The sequence below is a fragment of the Pipistrellus kuhlii genome, unplaced genomic scaffold (assembly GCF_014108245.1).
Source record: "Pipistrellus kuhlii isolate mPipKuh1 unplaced genomic scaffold, mPipKuh1.p scaffold_m20_p_10, whole genome shotgun sequence".
Lineage (NCBI taxonomy): Eukaryota > Metazoa > Chordata > Mammalia > Chiroptera > Vespertilionidae > Pipistrellus > Pipistrellus kuhlii.
This window is the reverse complement of record NW_023425405.1, coordinates 5,890,169-5,907,558: the sequence shown is the minus strand read 5'-3', so window position 1 is coordinate 5,907,558 and position 17,390 is coordinate 5,890,169. Positions and strand designations below refer to the sequence as shown.

The following is a 17,390-nucleotide window of genomic DNA, read 5'->3' as shown; positions in this document are numbered from 1 at the left end:
GGAGGTTTCCAAATTTTAATTAAAAATAAGGCTCATGTTGTCGGTATTAAAAAATAGCTTTGCAGTTATTTTCAAACTCCTAATCTGCCTTGAGAAATATTGATGGTGGCTGGGAAAAAAATTGTTTGTCTCATAAGCACATTTTTTTCCCCTATGCATCCCAATTTTTCATAATTTTATTTTTTCTTAATTCCTTAAACTTGGGGTTTCTCAAAGTTAATTCCATAAAACCAGTACATGTTATAGGTAAAACTGATGGTTTTAAAAGCAAAATGGTTCTGTGGTCAAGAAAGAGTGGGAGCCCTAGCTGGTTTGGCTCAATGGATAAAGTGTCTGTCTGCAGACTGAAGGATCCTAGGTTTGATTCCAGTTAAGCATACAGGCCTAGGTTTCAAGCTTAATCCTCAGAAGGGAATGTGCAGGAGGCAGCCAATCAATAATTCTCTGTCATCATTGATATTTCTATCTCTCTCTCCCTCCCCCTTCCTCTCTGAAATAAATTAATATGTGTATATAAAGAAAGTTTGGGAAATGCTGAAAGGTTAAGTAGGTTTCTTTGAAGTTGGATTTCTCGCAAAAGATCACATTGTGAAGTAGAGAGGGGGATGCAGTATAAAAATTTTCTCCAACTAATTTGACATGGAACCCTTCATTGTGAGCATTCAGAGGCTAGTGTGCAGGGGTTTTTGGCAAGTTGGTTGTTTTTCAGTTGCACCAAATGACATCATGACTTTCTCTGGAGCAGTGGCTGGAATGCCAATCAGAGAAAGATGTACAAGCCCCAGGCCCTTGAGACAGTGGCTTTCTTAAATGGGTCCTATCTTTAATGAGGCATGATGTACATTGAGAGACATTATATTAGATCCTCTTCTTACCAAATCACAAAGTGTTTTCAATACTTTTGAAATGCAAAGGTATCCTAGGCAGACTTGTGAAATAGAGCAAGCTTTATCCTTTGTAATCTGAGGCACTTCCTCACTTCTCAAATAGAGGCCACATACTTCCTGTGCCTTTTTATCTGGGAAATTTTACTTATACTTGTAAGCTTTCATTTAAGGCTTAGTGAAATGCCTCATATGAACATAACATATTAAGGTTTAGTAACATGCCTTATGTGGAGAGAGCATATTAAGCTTTATGAGCTTTTAAAAATTTAATTTAAGGAGTTTACTGAAATCTCCCCATTTGATAAGGAAAATCACTCCCCTAGAAATGAGACGTTAGTGCCAAATAATAATAAAAGAAAGAGGAAGGAAGTCAGTGGGAGAAAGTGCAGGTTCCCAGCTCTAAAGCTTGTTAATCTTGGAGATGGCAAGGCTAGGCTGGGATTTAGGTCATAGAAGGGACACAGGAAGGCTCAGAGGAAAGGAAGATGGGAGAGCAACAAAAAGACTGGATGTAGGAAGAGAGTAGAACTGAAACAGGATGTAGGCAGTTATAAGAGGCAAAATTGTGCTTCCCAATATGATTTTTAATTGGTCCTAGTAATGTCCACCCTAATGTAGGAATGGAGGACGTGTCAAGGTGAAGAAGACCTCCCTGTTCATTCTTTCAGTCATTACACAAATATTTAGTACCTATTTTATGTTGGGCAGTGCACTCAGTACAATGGAGAAGAGGGAGAATAGAGTGTAATACATGATATTATAATAGAGTGTGCATGATATTGAAGGAGAAGAGAAGAAGCAACTAAGGATGTCCATACCACTCAGAAAAATCTTCATAGAATGGATGATAGTTGAAGTAAGTCTTGAATCCTGAGTATGAGTTTACCAGGTAAGTAGTGTTGGGATGGAATGGAGAATTAAGAAAAGGTAAGCCGAAGCCGGTTTGACTCAGGGGTAGAGCGTCAATCTGCGGACTGAAAGGTCCCAGGTTCAATTCCCGTCAGGGGCATGTACGTTGGTTGCGGGCACATCCCCGGTAGGGGGTATGCAGGAGGCAGCTGGTCAGTGTTTCTCTTTCATTGACATTTCTATTAATAGCTCTCTATCTCTCTCCCTTCCTCTCTGTAAAAAATCAATAAAAATATATTTAAAAAAGAAAGAAAGAAAAGAGGTAAGTAACTCAATAAGAATTAAATGTAGCTGAAACTGGTTTGGCTCAGTGGATAGAGCATCGGCCTGCAGACTGAAAGGTCCCAGGTTCGATCCTGATCAAGGGCATGTACCTTGGTTGTGGGCACATCCCCAGTAGGGGGTGTGCAAGAGGCAGCTGATAGATGATTCTATCTCATCAATGTTTCTAACTCTCTATCCCTCCCTCTTCCTGTCTGTAAAAAATCAATAAAATATATTTAAAAAAAGAATATAGAGTGGATATTGAGAAGTATGTGATCTATAGATTCTTACATGTATGGATAATAGATTATTAAACTGCACAAAACAAAACACAAGAAAAATAATAAAATTAGATTATCTGCAGAGATTTGAGGCAGGGACTAGGAATATTTATTAATAGTGGAAAATTTAAAAGATCATTTTCATATTCCAGCAAAGTTATTTCTTGCCTTTTAAATATTCTAGAAAATTATCTCTTACCTAATAAAAGAGTAAGATGCAAATTAATCATCCTTCCTCCACATCCACAAGCCATGCCCACCAGCCAATCAGAATGAGTATGCAAATTAACCTCAACCAAGATGGCTGCAGCCCCAGAGAGCAGTTGAGAGGCTTGGGTTTCCCCAGCAATAGAGGAAGCCAAGCTTTCCACACACCCTGGCAGGCCTAGGCCTCCACTCAAGTTTACAAAGTTTCAATTATAGAAGATAAATAAATCCAAACAGAAATGAGGGCAGCCACAGAGTGAGCAGAAGGCTTGGCTCTGCTCCAAGCTACAAAGTTTCAATTATAGAAGGTAAATAAATTCCAGATACCAGGGCCTCCACTTGGGTTGCCAGAGGGTGTGGCTGACCTGTAAACCACCACAGGCCCCTTGCCCAGGCCTCCCCACACCCCAAGGGAACCCTCACCACTATCCAGGACACCCTTCAGGGCAAATCAGCTGACCCCCACCCTGCATCAGGCCTCTATCCTATCTAATAAAAGATTAATATGCAGATTGGCCATCACTCCAACACACAAGATGACTGTCCCATGTGGTCAAAGATCCTCCCCTATGTGGACACAAGATGGCCAACACAAGATGGCCAGCAGGGGAGGGCAGTTGGGAGGCACCAGGCCTGCAAGGGAGGGCAGTTGAGAGGGACCATGTCTGCAAGGGAGGGCAGTTAGGTGTGAGCAGGCCAGCGGAGGAGGGAATTTGGCAGCAAACAGGCTGGCAGGGGAGCAATTAGACATCAATCAGGCTGACATTGGAGTGGTTAGGGGGTGATCAGGCTTGTAGGCAGAAGCGCTTAGAGGCAATCAGGAAGGCAGGCAGGTGCATAGTTGGAAGCCAGCAATCCTGGATTGTGAGAGGGATGTCCAAATACCTGTTTAGACCCAATCCTGGTGGATTAATATATATATATATATATATATATATATATATATATATATATATATATATATATTTATTTATTTATTTATTTTTTTTAATTTGGACATTGCTGAATGTATAGGCAATGAATGGGTCCCAAAGTGTGGTCCCCAGATCAGCAGTATCAGTATCACCTGGAAACTTGTTGGAAAGGCAAAATTTCAGGCTGTATTCCAAAACTACTCAATCAGATGCTTTGGGGAGATAGTCTAGCAATATGAATTTTAACAAACTCTTCCTATAATTCCAATGAATCTAAAGTTTGAGAACTACCATAGTAGAATGTGATAAATGGCATACTGAATATTGATAGCATATTTTTTTTTTGTGTGTGAAAGTCAACATCTTCACGTAAAAAGCAAAAATAATACACTTACATTGCACATTGTCTGTACATAAATTGGCTCATTGATTCCAAGCTTCTCACTTTATTTGGAATCATCTATAGGAAAACCACTAAAGATTCATAGTTGTAATAATGTCAGAATATTATTGTTTCAAATATTAATCAACTAGAGGCCCAATGCATGAAATTTGTGCAAGAATGGGCCTTCCTTCCCCTGGCTGCTGGCACCACCTTTGATCTGGCTGGAACTGCTTTTTTGCTCAGGCCCAGAGCTGCCTTTCTGTCTTCCCACACTGCCCAGAGGCCTGGAGCGGCTGGAGCAGTGCAGAACACCTGTGTCTCACCCTGCCCCCAGCCACTAGGTGCCTGTGTATGCAAATTAACCCATCATCTTTGTTGGTTTAATTTGCATATTCACTTCTGATTGGCTGGTGTGTGTTGCAAAGGTACAGTCAGTTTGAATCTTTCTCTTTTATTAGTGTAGATAGGTGTGTGAACATGAGCAAGTCATCTATAAAGTAGAAATAATAACACTTCCTTTGCAAATTAATTGTGAAATTATAAATTACATGTATAAAGAACCTGGAACATACTAGAAACTCTAGAGAGGATTGTTGTTGTTGCTATTATCATTATTAAATTATAATTATAATTATTATTATTACTATAATGTATGACAATTACTCACAAGTTAGCCTTGTAAGTATGCAGATGATTAAGTGATGTGATCTGAATTGTGAAACAGGATAAGCTCTTTGCTTCAAAATATCAACCCTACCACCTGTCATTGTATCAACTTCACTTCACTTTGGCTAATATGTTCTATTCAATAAATTTTTATTGAATAATGGAGTGAGTAAATAAATATATTGAAGTATAATTAACAAAGGAGGATAGAGGAGAGATCTTACAGTTGATATCTGTATTCACTCACATGTTAGTGTTTTGTTAAGAATTTGTCAAGGGCTGATAGAAATGGGGCAAATGATGCATTCCCTTTAAAGGGTGGGAACAGGTAGTGAAAGTAAAAAGAGTTCTTGCTAGTGGGAAAAACCTAAAAGAGAGAAAGTATTCCTAAGTGATGTTGGGGATGTTCTCAAATGCATATTGTGGCTAAAACCGGTTTGGCTCAGTGGATAGAGCATCGGTCTACGGACTGAAAGGTCCCAGGTTTGATTCCAGTCAAGGGCATGTACATTGGTTTTGCATCTCCGGTGGGGGGTGTGCAGAAGGCAGCTGGTCAATGTTTCTCTCTCATCAATGTTTCTAGCTCTCTATCCCTTTCCTTTCCTCTGTAAAAAAATCAATAAAATACATTTAAAAAAAATGCATATTGTGTATATTTCATATTTTCTTTCTTGAGCTTGGAATTGGCAATGGGACCAAACATCACAAAATCTGGTCTTAAAAACAATTTTACAATATTACTTATTATTCCACTTGACTGATTTTTTATTGAATGGACTGGACCCCTTGCTTGGCTGAATTTGATGGTTATTTTTGCATACCTCTGGTATTTTTAAAATCACCTAGTTCCAGATGAATCTAAACTCTCTTAGCCTTGTGAACATTTATTCTGTTTGTTTTTTCCTGGGGAAGAAAACAGGAAGTATCCCTTAGCAACTTATATCCATTGCTCTTTCTTAGAGAACTATGTTTAGATTACTGGTTACAGACTTTTTACACCAGGTTATTATATTTGGGTTCTGAGAGCCAATTTTTTTAATAGTCATGATATGCAAAATTCATTGCTTTATGGCAGACACTGAGGATATAGAAGATATTTTAAAGATACTGAAAAACATTCATGAAACATGTTTTTCAATTAGATGTACTTCTTTACATCACACTGAAACATTTTTGCATTTTAAATTTCTGTAGGCAAAAAGGCTTCTAAAATATTATAATATTTTCTTTATTGACTTGCTTGTTATAGATGTTCAAATTGAAAAAAGTACATGTATTTTGAAATTGATTTATTTGATAATCAGATTTGTAGTTCCTACAGTTTTCATCTAGGTAGTTTTTTATGACAATGAAACAAATATTCATAGTTAGTTATTATATTAAAGAAGGAATTTCCAGAATGGAGATTGATGGGTACTAGGGCGCTAAGATTTTTGCAAGATTTCTGTTATTGTAAACATTATCTCTGTGTGCCCAGTAGACATTTTTTAAAGTGTGGCCAGAGCCATGGCTGAGGCATAGTTCCTGGTAGAAATTCCTCCGTATCCTGTAGACAAAATTGAGCCCTGTGTGAAGCTCCAGTTGTCCAGAGGGTGTCTTAAAATAACAACAACAAAAACAAAACAAAACACCCTCCCTGTATACTGGATTATCAGCTCTATTTATTCATGATAACTGAACTACTTTTATTATTACTCTCTACAATAATTAGTTAAAGGTTAGATACTTGTGAAAAAGGGAAGGAGATTCTGTAAAGCAAGAAACTATCAAGCTTAACTAGCGATCCTGTTGTAGAGGAAGAGGATTTCTGACGATGGACATGAACAAGTTCTCTGAACAACATGCTATGTGACTGTACTGACTAACTTGAAATTTCCAAAGAGTTACTTTATAAGATTTTATACTTGATCAAAAGCATGTTTAAAATCCTAATCTGGAATTATGAACTGGTTATTTTGTGGTTATACCACAGTACCCAATTATGAACTGGTTATTTTGTGGTTATACCACAGTACCCAGGTTGGTCATGGTTATACATTTTTTTTTTGGTTATTAAAAAAAGTGAAGAATACTGAAAATCTAGCATTATAGTCCTGATAAAATTACAAAGAAAACTTCCAAAATTATTTTTAAACAACAAGGGCCCTGGCTCTGAAGGTGACTATTTTGACAAAGAATGGGTCAAGGAAGTGTACTAACATTTAGTCAGTTCTTCCGAGAGGCACTCTATCTGTGTGTGTAATGAACATGGGAGCCAGATTGACTTAGATTGACTTGAATGACAGTTCTCTAATTTATTAGGTATGTGACCTTAGAATTTCTCAATTTATTCCACAAACTATTTTGGTAACTAACGCCTATACTTGTAAAATTTTAAGAATTATTTTTTGAAAGACATTAAACCAATATCTGGCACATAGTAAGTCATTAGTAAATGTTTAAATTGTTAATATCATGAAAAGCTTATATATATTTATAAACATTGGCATATAAATGTTTATAAATCTATAACCAATACCTACTTTAGTCTTAGCATGAGGTAGGCATTGTTTTCCTTATTTTGTAGATAGGCATGCAACCTGCTTACTCTTAGAGGAATTAATTAGCTGGTGCGAAGTTCAGAGAAGCAGTAAACGGTTGGGCCAGGAATAGAGCTTAGCTACAAGTGATCATATTTCTCCTTCCTCCTGTGTCAATTTTGTAAAATAACCAAGACACATTTTGGTGCCCTTTAATAGCCTTTGTCTACGGGCACCAGCTTAAACCCTGATGGACAGAGACTGGATGAATAATAAAATTTGCCAAGAATCTATCTTTGATTTTGCTACCGTCATTAGTATTGTCAGCTACATATGTCTTTCTTTCTGCCTCTAGTTGCACAGTGGGATTGAATTTCCCTGTCCACTTTGAAGTTGCACCCGGCTATGTGAATTGCTTTGGCTAATGCAGTAGAGATGGAAGTGACTTGGACCACTTCCAGTAGAAGGCTTTAGGAGTCAGGGTGTGATTCAGAAATTACTTCTGCATAAATGATTGCAGAAGTACACTGTCAAGATGGAGTTTCCATCACTGGACCGGTAATTGACTTGTAGCATAATGGAGAAATATTACTTGTTGTGTTAAGCCACTGAGATATTAAGGTCCTTTTGCTGTAGTATAACCAGCTTGTGCTGACTGATGCAACTATCGACCAAATCTGGAACACTGAGTAGCCAGTAAAGGTTCTTAAAGCTGACAATGAGAAGCGGGAGATGCTAAATCATGGTTACACAAGGCTGAATACATACCTTTTGTGCCCTCCTTTTGTCTGCTCGTTGATTTTGGTGGTAGATCCGACTGAAGTTGGATACAATCACTGGAACAGGTAGAGCAATGACCAAGACCCCACTCAACGAGCAGATGGATCCAAAAATCTTCCCTGCTATGGTTTTTGGTACCATGTCACCATACCTGGGTTAGAGAGGAAAAAAATATATATAGTTTAAGTCACAGAAAGTTATTTCCACTTGCTAAAAATATCTTTTTGCTTTATGCCAAATGATTTTTTTGGAGCAATCTATCTCTAATTCATGGCTTAAAACTTTAGTAAACCAGAAATTAAAAACATGTGAATATAAAAAGAGTATATTTTAACGTTGCAGAAATTAATTCTCACATTTAGAAATTTCTTTGTTTGGAAAAATATTTTAAGGCAGATGATTTAATGATAGCTCTTCAATTTGTTCTTCCTATAATGTGGCATAGTTCTTTACATTTATTTAATCATAAATATTTATATGCTAAATTTTATAGGCTAGATAACACACTTTTCCACTTAATTTTGTTCAACATTGGATTGGTTATAAAATTTAAATAGAAAAAGTGGTACAGTCCATTCCTTTCATTAGGTATAATCACTTAATAAACTTTCTAAGGCCCCATTAACTTTCAACTTGTGAAATCCAATGACCATTTCTACATGATAATCTTACTCAGTCTCTCATTTGTATTTGTTATGTTGAATTCTCTCTCCTTGAAATACGTTTTGTTGGCTTCAGTATCAGAAAATTCCCTTCGTGGTGCTTTTACCTCATTGGCTGTTTCTCTATCTTCTCTCTGACTCTTTCTCCTTAACTGATTTATAAATCTCAGGCTAATTTACTAGTAGGTCTCAAACCTGAGTCCTTTTATCTTCTCTATATTACACCCTCCCTTTTGTGTGTGTGTGTGTGTGTGTGTGTGTGTGTGTGTGTGTGATTTTATCCAATCTCCTGGTTTAAAACTATTATCTACGTGCTGAAAATATTCTAATTTACATAGACAGTCCTGATGTTTATCTTGAAAATTAGGCTCATATTTTCAGTGGTCTGGTCTGAAAATCCCTGCCTCTGGAAGTTTAAGAGCCAATTAAGACTTAAATTAGCCAAAAAGAAACGTTCATTTCCCCCACTTCCTCTGCTCCCCTCAAATCTGCTCCTCCCACACAGTCTATCACCTCTAATTCCATGGAGCTGCAAACCATCCAAATACCTACATCAAAATGGCAATAGCCACCCAATCCTCAGTCCCCTTACCTCATTTCTCAGCTAGTCTCATCTCTGACCAAACCAAATTATGTCCTGTTTGGTTCTCTTTCCTTAGCCCCTATTTTCCCACAGTAAACCAAGCCATCATCTATTGCCTGAGCCATGGAGATAGGTTCTTACCTGAACTCTCTTTTCCACATTTAACCCTTTACAATTCATGCCAACACAGCAGCGAGGATGAATGGTTTTAAACATGGAGATTGGACTGTGGCTACTTGGTTTCACCTTCTAATAGATTTGAAATGAAAATAAACCCAAACTCCTCGCTGTTTTCTCTGAGGGATCTATGTCATTTCATTCCTGCCTATATTGTGCAATTCCCTCCACCAAGCTCGCTGCCCTCCGGCCACACTGGCCATCTGGCTTTCTGTCACACGTGCAGGCCCCAGATCATCAACTCAGGTTGGGCCTGAAAGGTCTCCATTCCAGAAGTTATTTCCGGCTGCCTTATCCATGATGGTCTTGTTCTTTTCCTGACATTTTCCCATTTGATTACCTTCACAGTACTTAACACATAATACTTTCTAATTTTTTAAATGTATTTCTTTTCTGATTCCCCACCTGCCGTGCCAATATCAGAATATCACCAGGGCCTGTTCTATTTGTGTCTCATTAGCACAAAGCACTCTCATATTAGCCAAATGAATGCATTTTCCCTACCTCGCTCATACACATAATTCTAGGAATTATTTCCTCCCGTCAGGGCAAGAAGGAGGCCTCTGCTCTTGTTACTGCACAAGTTCCCAGCTGTGGCATCCAGCCCCAACTACTGCTCCCTGGGGCTCTGAGGGGCTAGTCCTTGGAAGCAGGGCTCAAGAGAGCTCAGGTATTGGAATCCTGACTCCAAGGACCTTTAGGAGTATTTGGGGAGACATTATAACTTGAAGGGGGATCTGGGACATCACCATTGTTTGTGTGGGAACGCATTGGTGTGTTGGCATGGAGATGGGCGTTCTGAGGAACTGGCCTGGGAAAGGCTGCGGAGAGCAAGGGCCGGCCATGCTCAGTAGCACTGCCTTTGTGACCCCAGGCCAGGCTCTGGTCCTCTGCATCCAAGGCCCAGTCACTCATGCTTGTCAGTGTTCATGGGGGATCAGTAATTGAGCTGATTCATCAGATCAAAAACGCCCACAGGTTTTGGCATCAAAATGATAATATTAATTTTTCATAAAAAGTAATCATAACCCGAGAACTGGGAGGCTGTGTCCACATGTTTCACTGGGAGAGCAAGACCATAGTCTGATTATTGTAATGAGGAGATGTGAAAACTAAAGGAGTTCGCAAGATGAGACAAAAAGGCTTGCAAACTTTCTGGCTATAGCGATATGTCGGTAGAATATATGCCAGATCAATTTTTTATAGAATGCCGTGTGCACGGGAGCCAATTTCCATGTTTGCCAAAGTCACATGGAGTGCCCAGCCCTGTTTTATAAACATCTTTCCCTTTGCACTGACCATGCAGTGGGCCCTGGAGAAATCAAAACTCACATACACCACCCCCTGCACACACACTGAGCAGCTTTGCAAAAGCCTCTTTTCCTCATTTTAACGTCTGCCAATTAGGATCTAGAAAGTGTTTCACAAAAGGAAAGTAAATGAGACTCAACTGTTTGTTATGGCCAAAGAAGACAAGCATTGGGTCCATGTAATTAAAATAAGCCTTTTAACATACAAGTACATAAAGTAAAATAAACTGTAATAGCTAAACGAATCTATCATATATAATCTTTCCTGCCTTTCTCTAAGAGATTTTTAAAAATTAGTATTTATTTAATACTTTTTTGTATTCTAGGCTCACTCTGTCATTTGGTAAGCCAGGCCAGCATACTTGTAATCATTAAAATTAAGAGCCTATGCGTATAGTGTGGCCCCAACGCTCAGTAAGACTTTTTATTTATTCAGAACACAATGAATTGCTTTTATTTTGGTATGCATCCACCTCTCAGCAATTAGTGGTCCTGAATAGAAAAGTAGAAAAACGCAGCAATGTGCCAGGAAGTCAAGCTCGCCAATTTGGGATTCTGACATGCACATCGTAAGACAATAAGCAGCTAGAAAACTGACAGGTTCAGGTAGCAGATGGTGGAGGGATGGGCAGTGGAGATTCATGCACTCGGAAGAGCTGCAGCTAATGGAAGGGAGAAAATAGACTATGGGGGACTTGGTCAATGGGATTCTGGGTCATCTAATAGAGCAGGCTTCTCTGGGAAAGCAATGTTTGATGAGGTGCCTGGGATTCAACTACAGAAAAAAAAATCACTGCAGATCCTTCTTGAATGTAAACAGAAACTATAATGTAAATAAACAAAGCAGGAAGTACACTTGTTGTTGGGGGGCAATGGGAGGGATAGGTAAAATGCAATATCTTGTTTGTTTTGGGATGAAATGGTAGAAAGTAGTGATGTGAACCAGCCTGCTGAAAGGCAGAACATCCATAGCCTAGCAGGTTCCATAAGGAAAAAGTGGTAAGAGATACTTAAGGGAGGTTTGATAGCATAAAGCTAAGCAAATCTGCACCAAATACCGTTATATTTACTAAGTTACCTTTTACCTTTATCATATTTGTTTCATAATCCAAAATTCCTTCACAATCAAGAAAGGGAATTGGAGGTCGCGGGCGGGCGATGCCTGGTCAGTCCCGCAGTGATTATGGTGGGAAGGAGCGGGGAGAAGAAATGGCTCCTTAGCTAGAGCATCCTCTCATCCTTTTGCTCTCACTTTATAGCTGGTTAGGATGGTCTCTGGGTTGTGCGGCCAAGGCAGAGAGTGATGGTGAGTGGGCACAAGAGCGGAATGGGAGGGTGTAGAAGGTCCTCCAGGCTGTGCTGTGATTTTTCTTAAGGACAGCCTGAGCCTGCGCTGCTTCCCAAGGAGCCCCACTGCCTCTTTCCACACAACCCCATGTTCTGCAGACATCAACCTTTCAAGTTTATGCCTGCTCTCCTCCCCTTCTTAAGATTGGGCTGCTGTTAGTACTGTAATGCTTCAGGTGGATTTTACTGCTCTGGGACGTTGGAGAAGAATGAGTAGCACACGGTGTGACTTGCATCTGTTCTCACAGCATCCATTTTGTCTCTCTCCTTTTTTAGGAATGACTTTGAGAAATGAAAGCAGGTAATTTTTATCTGTGAAGATGTCATTGGGCACAGAATCTGCCTGGGACTGGGAGTATCCATCTCTCTGGCAAAACCAGCTGCTTTCGTTTGTTTAACAGGAGCCTTTTAACTGGTATTCAAACTCTTAGTAAGAAACAACACAGCATTGCACACCTTGGGTGTCCTATCTCTGAAACTCAGCTGAGGAAAGAGGTAGAATAGAAAGCTTTATCACAGGAAGCAATACTTACTTTGGCTAAATGATCATTTAATAAAATAGTGCCTACAATACTGTCATCTTTTAATGATTATTTGTATCCTAGGCAACTTGTGTACTGGTTGGTATTTCATTCTTTGTTCCATATGAAAACACACTGCATTTTTCCTGACTCCTTATTCTTAAATTTATGCTAAGCCCAGCAATATTATAGATTCTGTTCTTTCTGTGTGTGTGTGTGTGTATGTATGTGTGTGTGTGTGTGTGTGTGTGTGTGTGTGTGTTTTATCAGATTTTAATATTATGTTTCCAGTCTTCAAAAATCCATTTGCCAAAGAGTTACACTGACACTATAAATATATGGTTCATTTCCATAGACACATTTAAAAATATTTAAATAAAATCGATTCAAAGACTATAGAGTCTTTCAAGGTTAACTAAAAAGAGAGGATAGCATAATATAGAAGAACATCTGCCAAGAAGTTGTCCATAATAAAAAGGAGCAGGCTTGAACTTTGCTTATTGAAGGGAAGCTTTCCCCATACTTCTTCTGCCTTCCTCTGCTTTCTCTTAGATCCTTTTCCCCCTCTCTCTTAGATCACCATCTAAAGCAACTCCAGTTTCTTTATGACCTTTTTTCACCCTGAAAATCTGTCAAACCTCATGTTTGCTGCTCCCTTTCCTCCTCACATCAGTTAAAAGGTACAATATGGAGGTGTCATTCACATAAAACCATTAAATTGAAGTTTGTACACACTGCCCCCAAATACTTGGCTACAATTCACTGTTACCATATGTTAAAGATCATATTGAGTGGAGGACCAATTCTTCAGAAGAGATTCAATTAATAGTTTTTGAATATTTTAATCTCAATATTATCCAAAGCTTCATGTAAAATACTTAAATTCCAGCATGCACTTGGTGCCACAAAAGTGGGTAAATCTGGTTAATTCAGACAAATAAGTAGAATGAATCTATCTATCCAACTATCAATTCATCCATCCATCTTCCCAATTAATCAAGTAATACTAAATAGGTTGAAAGGTGTGTGCAATACAAAATAAACCAAGCATTAGTAATATTCACTCATGTTTCCCTTTTTTGTCATTTCTCTATAAATCCTGTATCTAGAGTGGTTGTCTTTAGATCTTAAATGGAAAACTATTTTCATGAAGTTTCTTACATAAAGTTCAAACATAATATTGCTGGCTTCCTGGTCCTATTCATAGAGTTTCTATTTTTCTTCTCTTCTTTCTGAAAAGTATAAATAGAGGCTCATTTGATAGAGTAGAAATGTTATATAAGGCAAACCTTCCCAGTTTAGCCATGACTTTCTACCTGTGAAACTATTTCCCAGAGGTACGACAGGGGAAACAAAAAGAATGTATTTTATCAATAATCATGAAAATAGAAAAGATCTTTAACAGCAGGAAGGAAATGCTGATTTAAAAATAAGCTGTAACTCAATCTCTTACCCTCCCTGTTTCTTTCTTCTTTCTTTCTTTCTTTCTTTCTTTCTTTCTTTCTTTCTTTCTTTCTTTCTTTCTTTCTTTCTTTCACGATGACAAAGTCTCAAAATTCCACGTATAAAGAATAGAGTGAATAGATCCTGCACAGCAGCACATAAGTCTAGGAGCATCTTGTACATTGAATAGGGCAGGTGCTGGTTCAGCAAATACTGTATATATTTCAATAACTACATTAGTTTACTCTTTTTTTTTTAAATCAACATTCAATAACTTCATATGGGACATGGGCCAGTATTTGGGGATATATTTGAAAAATAGGTGTCCGCTATGAAATGTCTGAATGTGTCTCCCCTAAATTTATATGTTGAAATCCTAATATTCAATGTGATGCTATTAAGAGAAGGGCCTTTGGGTGGTTATTAGGTAATAAGAATAGAGCTCTCATAAATGGGATTAATGTTCTTATAAAAAGAACCTGCAGATCCCTAACCCCTGCACCATCTCAGGATTCAGCGTAAAGGGCAGTCTCTGAGCCAGGAATGGACTCTCATCTCCAGAACTCCTGTGGATTAGCAACCAAACAGACTAAGACAGTATCCTTAAAAACTTAGATAAAAGTAATATGTACAATAATATCCTGGTGAAAGCTATTAGCTGATTGTGTACATATGTGTATTGTAATTACGGATGTATGTGTGAATTTTTCTCCTAGACTTGACTGGTACTCACAGAAGTCTGAGAAATAATTTCTTCTGACCTATAAGCTGGATCACTTCTCAATTAATACTTCTACCCCTTAGGGTCTCGCTAGCTATGTTATTCATGGATTTTCTGCCATCCACTTGGTATTCTAGAAAGATCACAGTTTGATGGATAATTTTTATAGCTGCTGCAATGTTTGCAAATAGCAACTGACTTCTTTTAGAGTGTTGCTGCATAACACCTGGTTGTAGTACAGAACTTGTTTGCCAGAGGGGCCCTGGTCTTAATTCTAGAATAGATTTCTATTTGACATTTTAAAGTTAATGTTTGTCTAAAAACTCTCTTGATTTTGTCTCCAACTCTTGCCTGTCTTGAAGGCTTGTGATTTTTTTTTTTTGGGGGGGGGTGTTGTATTGTAGTACATATAGTTATTTGAAGAATTTTATCTTCTTTCTTGTTTCTTTAAATTTAAGCAAATTCTAAGCTGCTATTTAAAATTATATTTTCATTTTTTAGAATGTTAGCAATCTTAGCATTTACTAAAAGAAAGGGACATCAATAGGGCCCCACACCTTAATTAGTAGTCTTAGTCAACAGCCCATGGACTTAAGGAATTCATGGATAAAATTCAGATGGGTCAGGGGACTCTATGATAATTATAATTTCATAGGCATTTTCCTGACAGTTTTGAGAGCTTTCATTAATTTATCAAAAGTTGTGTGGTTTGAATATTTAGGGGGTACATCAATGTCATATATTGTTGATATAATCAGTTTAAACACACAAAAGGAGGTGGCTGTACAAATGTCATTATTTTACAGCTACAGAAGTACCAAATATCCACTAGGGGGCATAAAAACCTAAATGAAAATTTAAAAACAAACCAGAATCCCTCTTGGTTTTCACAAGCTAAGAGAGTATTTTGAGGAAATTACCCATACTGATTACTTATCTTTGCCTGCACACAGACAATATTTAGCATCTATTTTGGACTTTTTATTCCTCTAGAAATAGTTGAATAGGACCTAATCTCACCATTTTGTAGATTATTATCACGGTGTTTCCAAAAAGATGCAAAATAATTCTGAAAGCATATTCTATTTCCTTTAGAAGGAGAAGTGAATTTCTATAATGTGAGATATAACTAAAGCATAATTTCAAACATGAACCCCTCTATCCAAGACCCTCACTGTGGAAATTAGGGAAAATGAAAAGATTTGGTAAGTTTATAGAAAAGGGGGAAATCAAGGAAAAGGCTAATGGGATTAGTGTTACATCTTCTCACATTTATACTTCAAGCTCAATATTACATTTCAGTAGGGCTTACTGTGTTCCCCTAGCTTGTGTCTTTTACAAAAACAAGTTCTTTTCTGTTTCCTATATTTTCTCTTGCTTAAAAAAAAATAATAAAAAAAAATATATATATATATATATATATAGATCAAATGAGGCTTTAAAGGTAATACATGAAACATGTTTATAACCTGGTATCCTAATAAAATGTTTTTTTAAACCCAAATTAATACTACCAGTAAAAGTCTTTATAGTCTCTCTTTAAAAAATATTTTTAAAGTATGCTTTTCAGAGCTTACATGTGTAACACTTTATTCTTCATTAAAATAGTTATGAAAGCAACTGTGCATTGATTTTTGTGAGGCACACATTCAATAACAAGAACACACAGGGCTGGCTTTCCCAGCTGTGGGACCCCCCGGAAATATTTTCACTTGCATCTGGTTCCTAGTTTTTGTTGCCCGGAGCCATCCTTTCACTCTCACATATCGTGGAGTCTGATCGTGTCAGTCTCCCACATAAAAGCCTTCCTTGTCTCCCATCACCTGCAGGAAAGAGCTCTGGCTCTTTAGCGAGGCACACCCATCCCCCACTGCCCACCCACACATACTCTATGTCCCAGTTGGAACAAGTAACTTTCTATTTACATATACTGCTCTTAGCAGAACATTCCCCTCTGTGTAAGTCCTTTGGGTGAGCTAATTTACATGGATAAAGCTCCCGCATCAGTCCTTATTTGAAGAACTTCTTGACTATTTTATCTCCCTCCAATAAAAGGAACATCCCCCCTCTCCAATGCCTCCAATGCTGCTTGCAACTAATAGAGTACAATTAGGTTTTTACAGTTCTGTGTTCTCCCATTAAGCTAGGAGTCCCAGGAGGTCAAGGATCATGTCATCACTACGAACCCAAGTTCATTGCTGAGCAAATAGCTAAAACTCAATAACTGGTTATTGCTTACATAAATCCTCCAGGGAGAGGTTTGATGGTAAACAATAAATATGGGAGAGAGTCAAGGGGAACACATACAGATTGCTCTTCCTCTTTACCAAGTTTCCTTTTCCTCTCAGGCCCAGCACCATCTCCTTTCCTCAATTTGTCTAAATTCCTCTTCAGATACTTAGATGATATGCCCAGAATAACCTAGTTCTACAGTCAATTAATCTTACTTTTTATACCCAGAGGGATCATTTTTAACCTACAAGATTTTAAATGAACAGAGAAGCTGAGAGACGTGACACTTCTCCAGTTTCTACCTATTTTTCATTGTCACACCCTTAACCAGTATGTATCGGCCAGAATTTCAATATACAAATCCCCCACATTTGACAGGTTTCGCTATTCTTAAATGCCAAACATTTTGAGTGCATATGACTGCTGGTTCTTTGACTCTCACATATTATCCTGGGTCTCTCTGTACCTCTCCCAGCATCTCTCAGAGGATGCTAATCTTAGAGAGTGAGCATAGCAATTCTCTGAAAATGCCATTGATTTTTATCTATTGTTCTCCACAAGGTCCTTTCTGATTGTGCCCTG

The 17,390-nt window shown here is 38.0% G+C and overlaps 1 protein-coding gene across 1 annotated transcript in view; it reads right to left on the bottom strand.

Annotated features, from left to right (window-relative positions):
- KCND2 (potassium voltage-gated channel subfamily D member 2) overlaps positions 1 to 17,390 on the bottom strand; it is a 487,193-nt gene that overhangs the window by 14,763 nt on the left and 455,040 nt on the right. Inside the window, exon 2 of the mRNA XM_036425391.2 lies at positions 7,801 to 7,963. Coding sequence (XP_036281284.1) covers positions 7,801 to 7,963 — 163 coding nt within the window. The remainder of the gene's footprint in view (positions 1 to 7,800; positions 7,964 to 17,390) is intronic.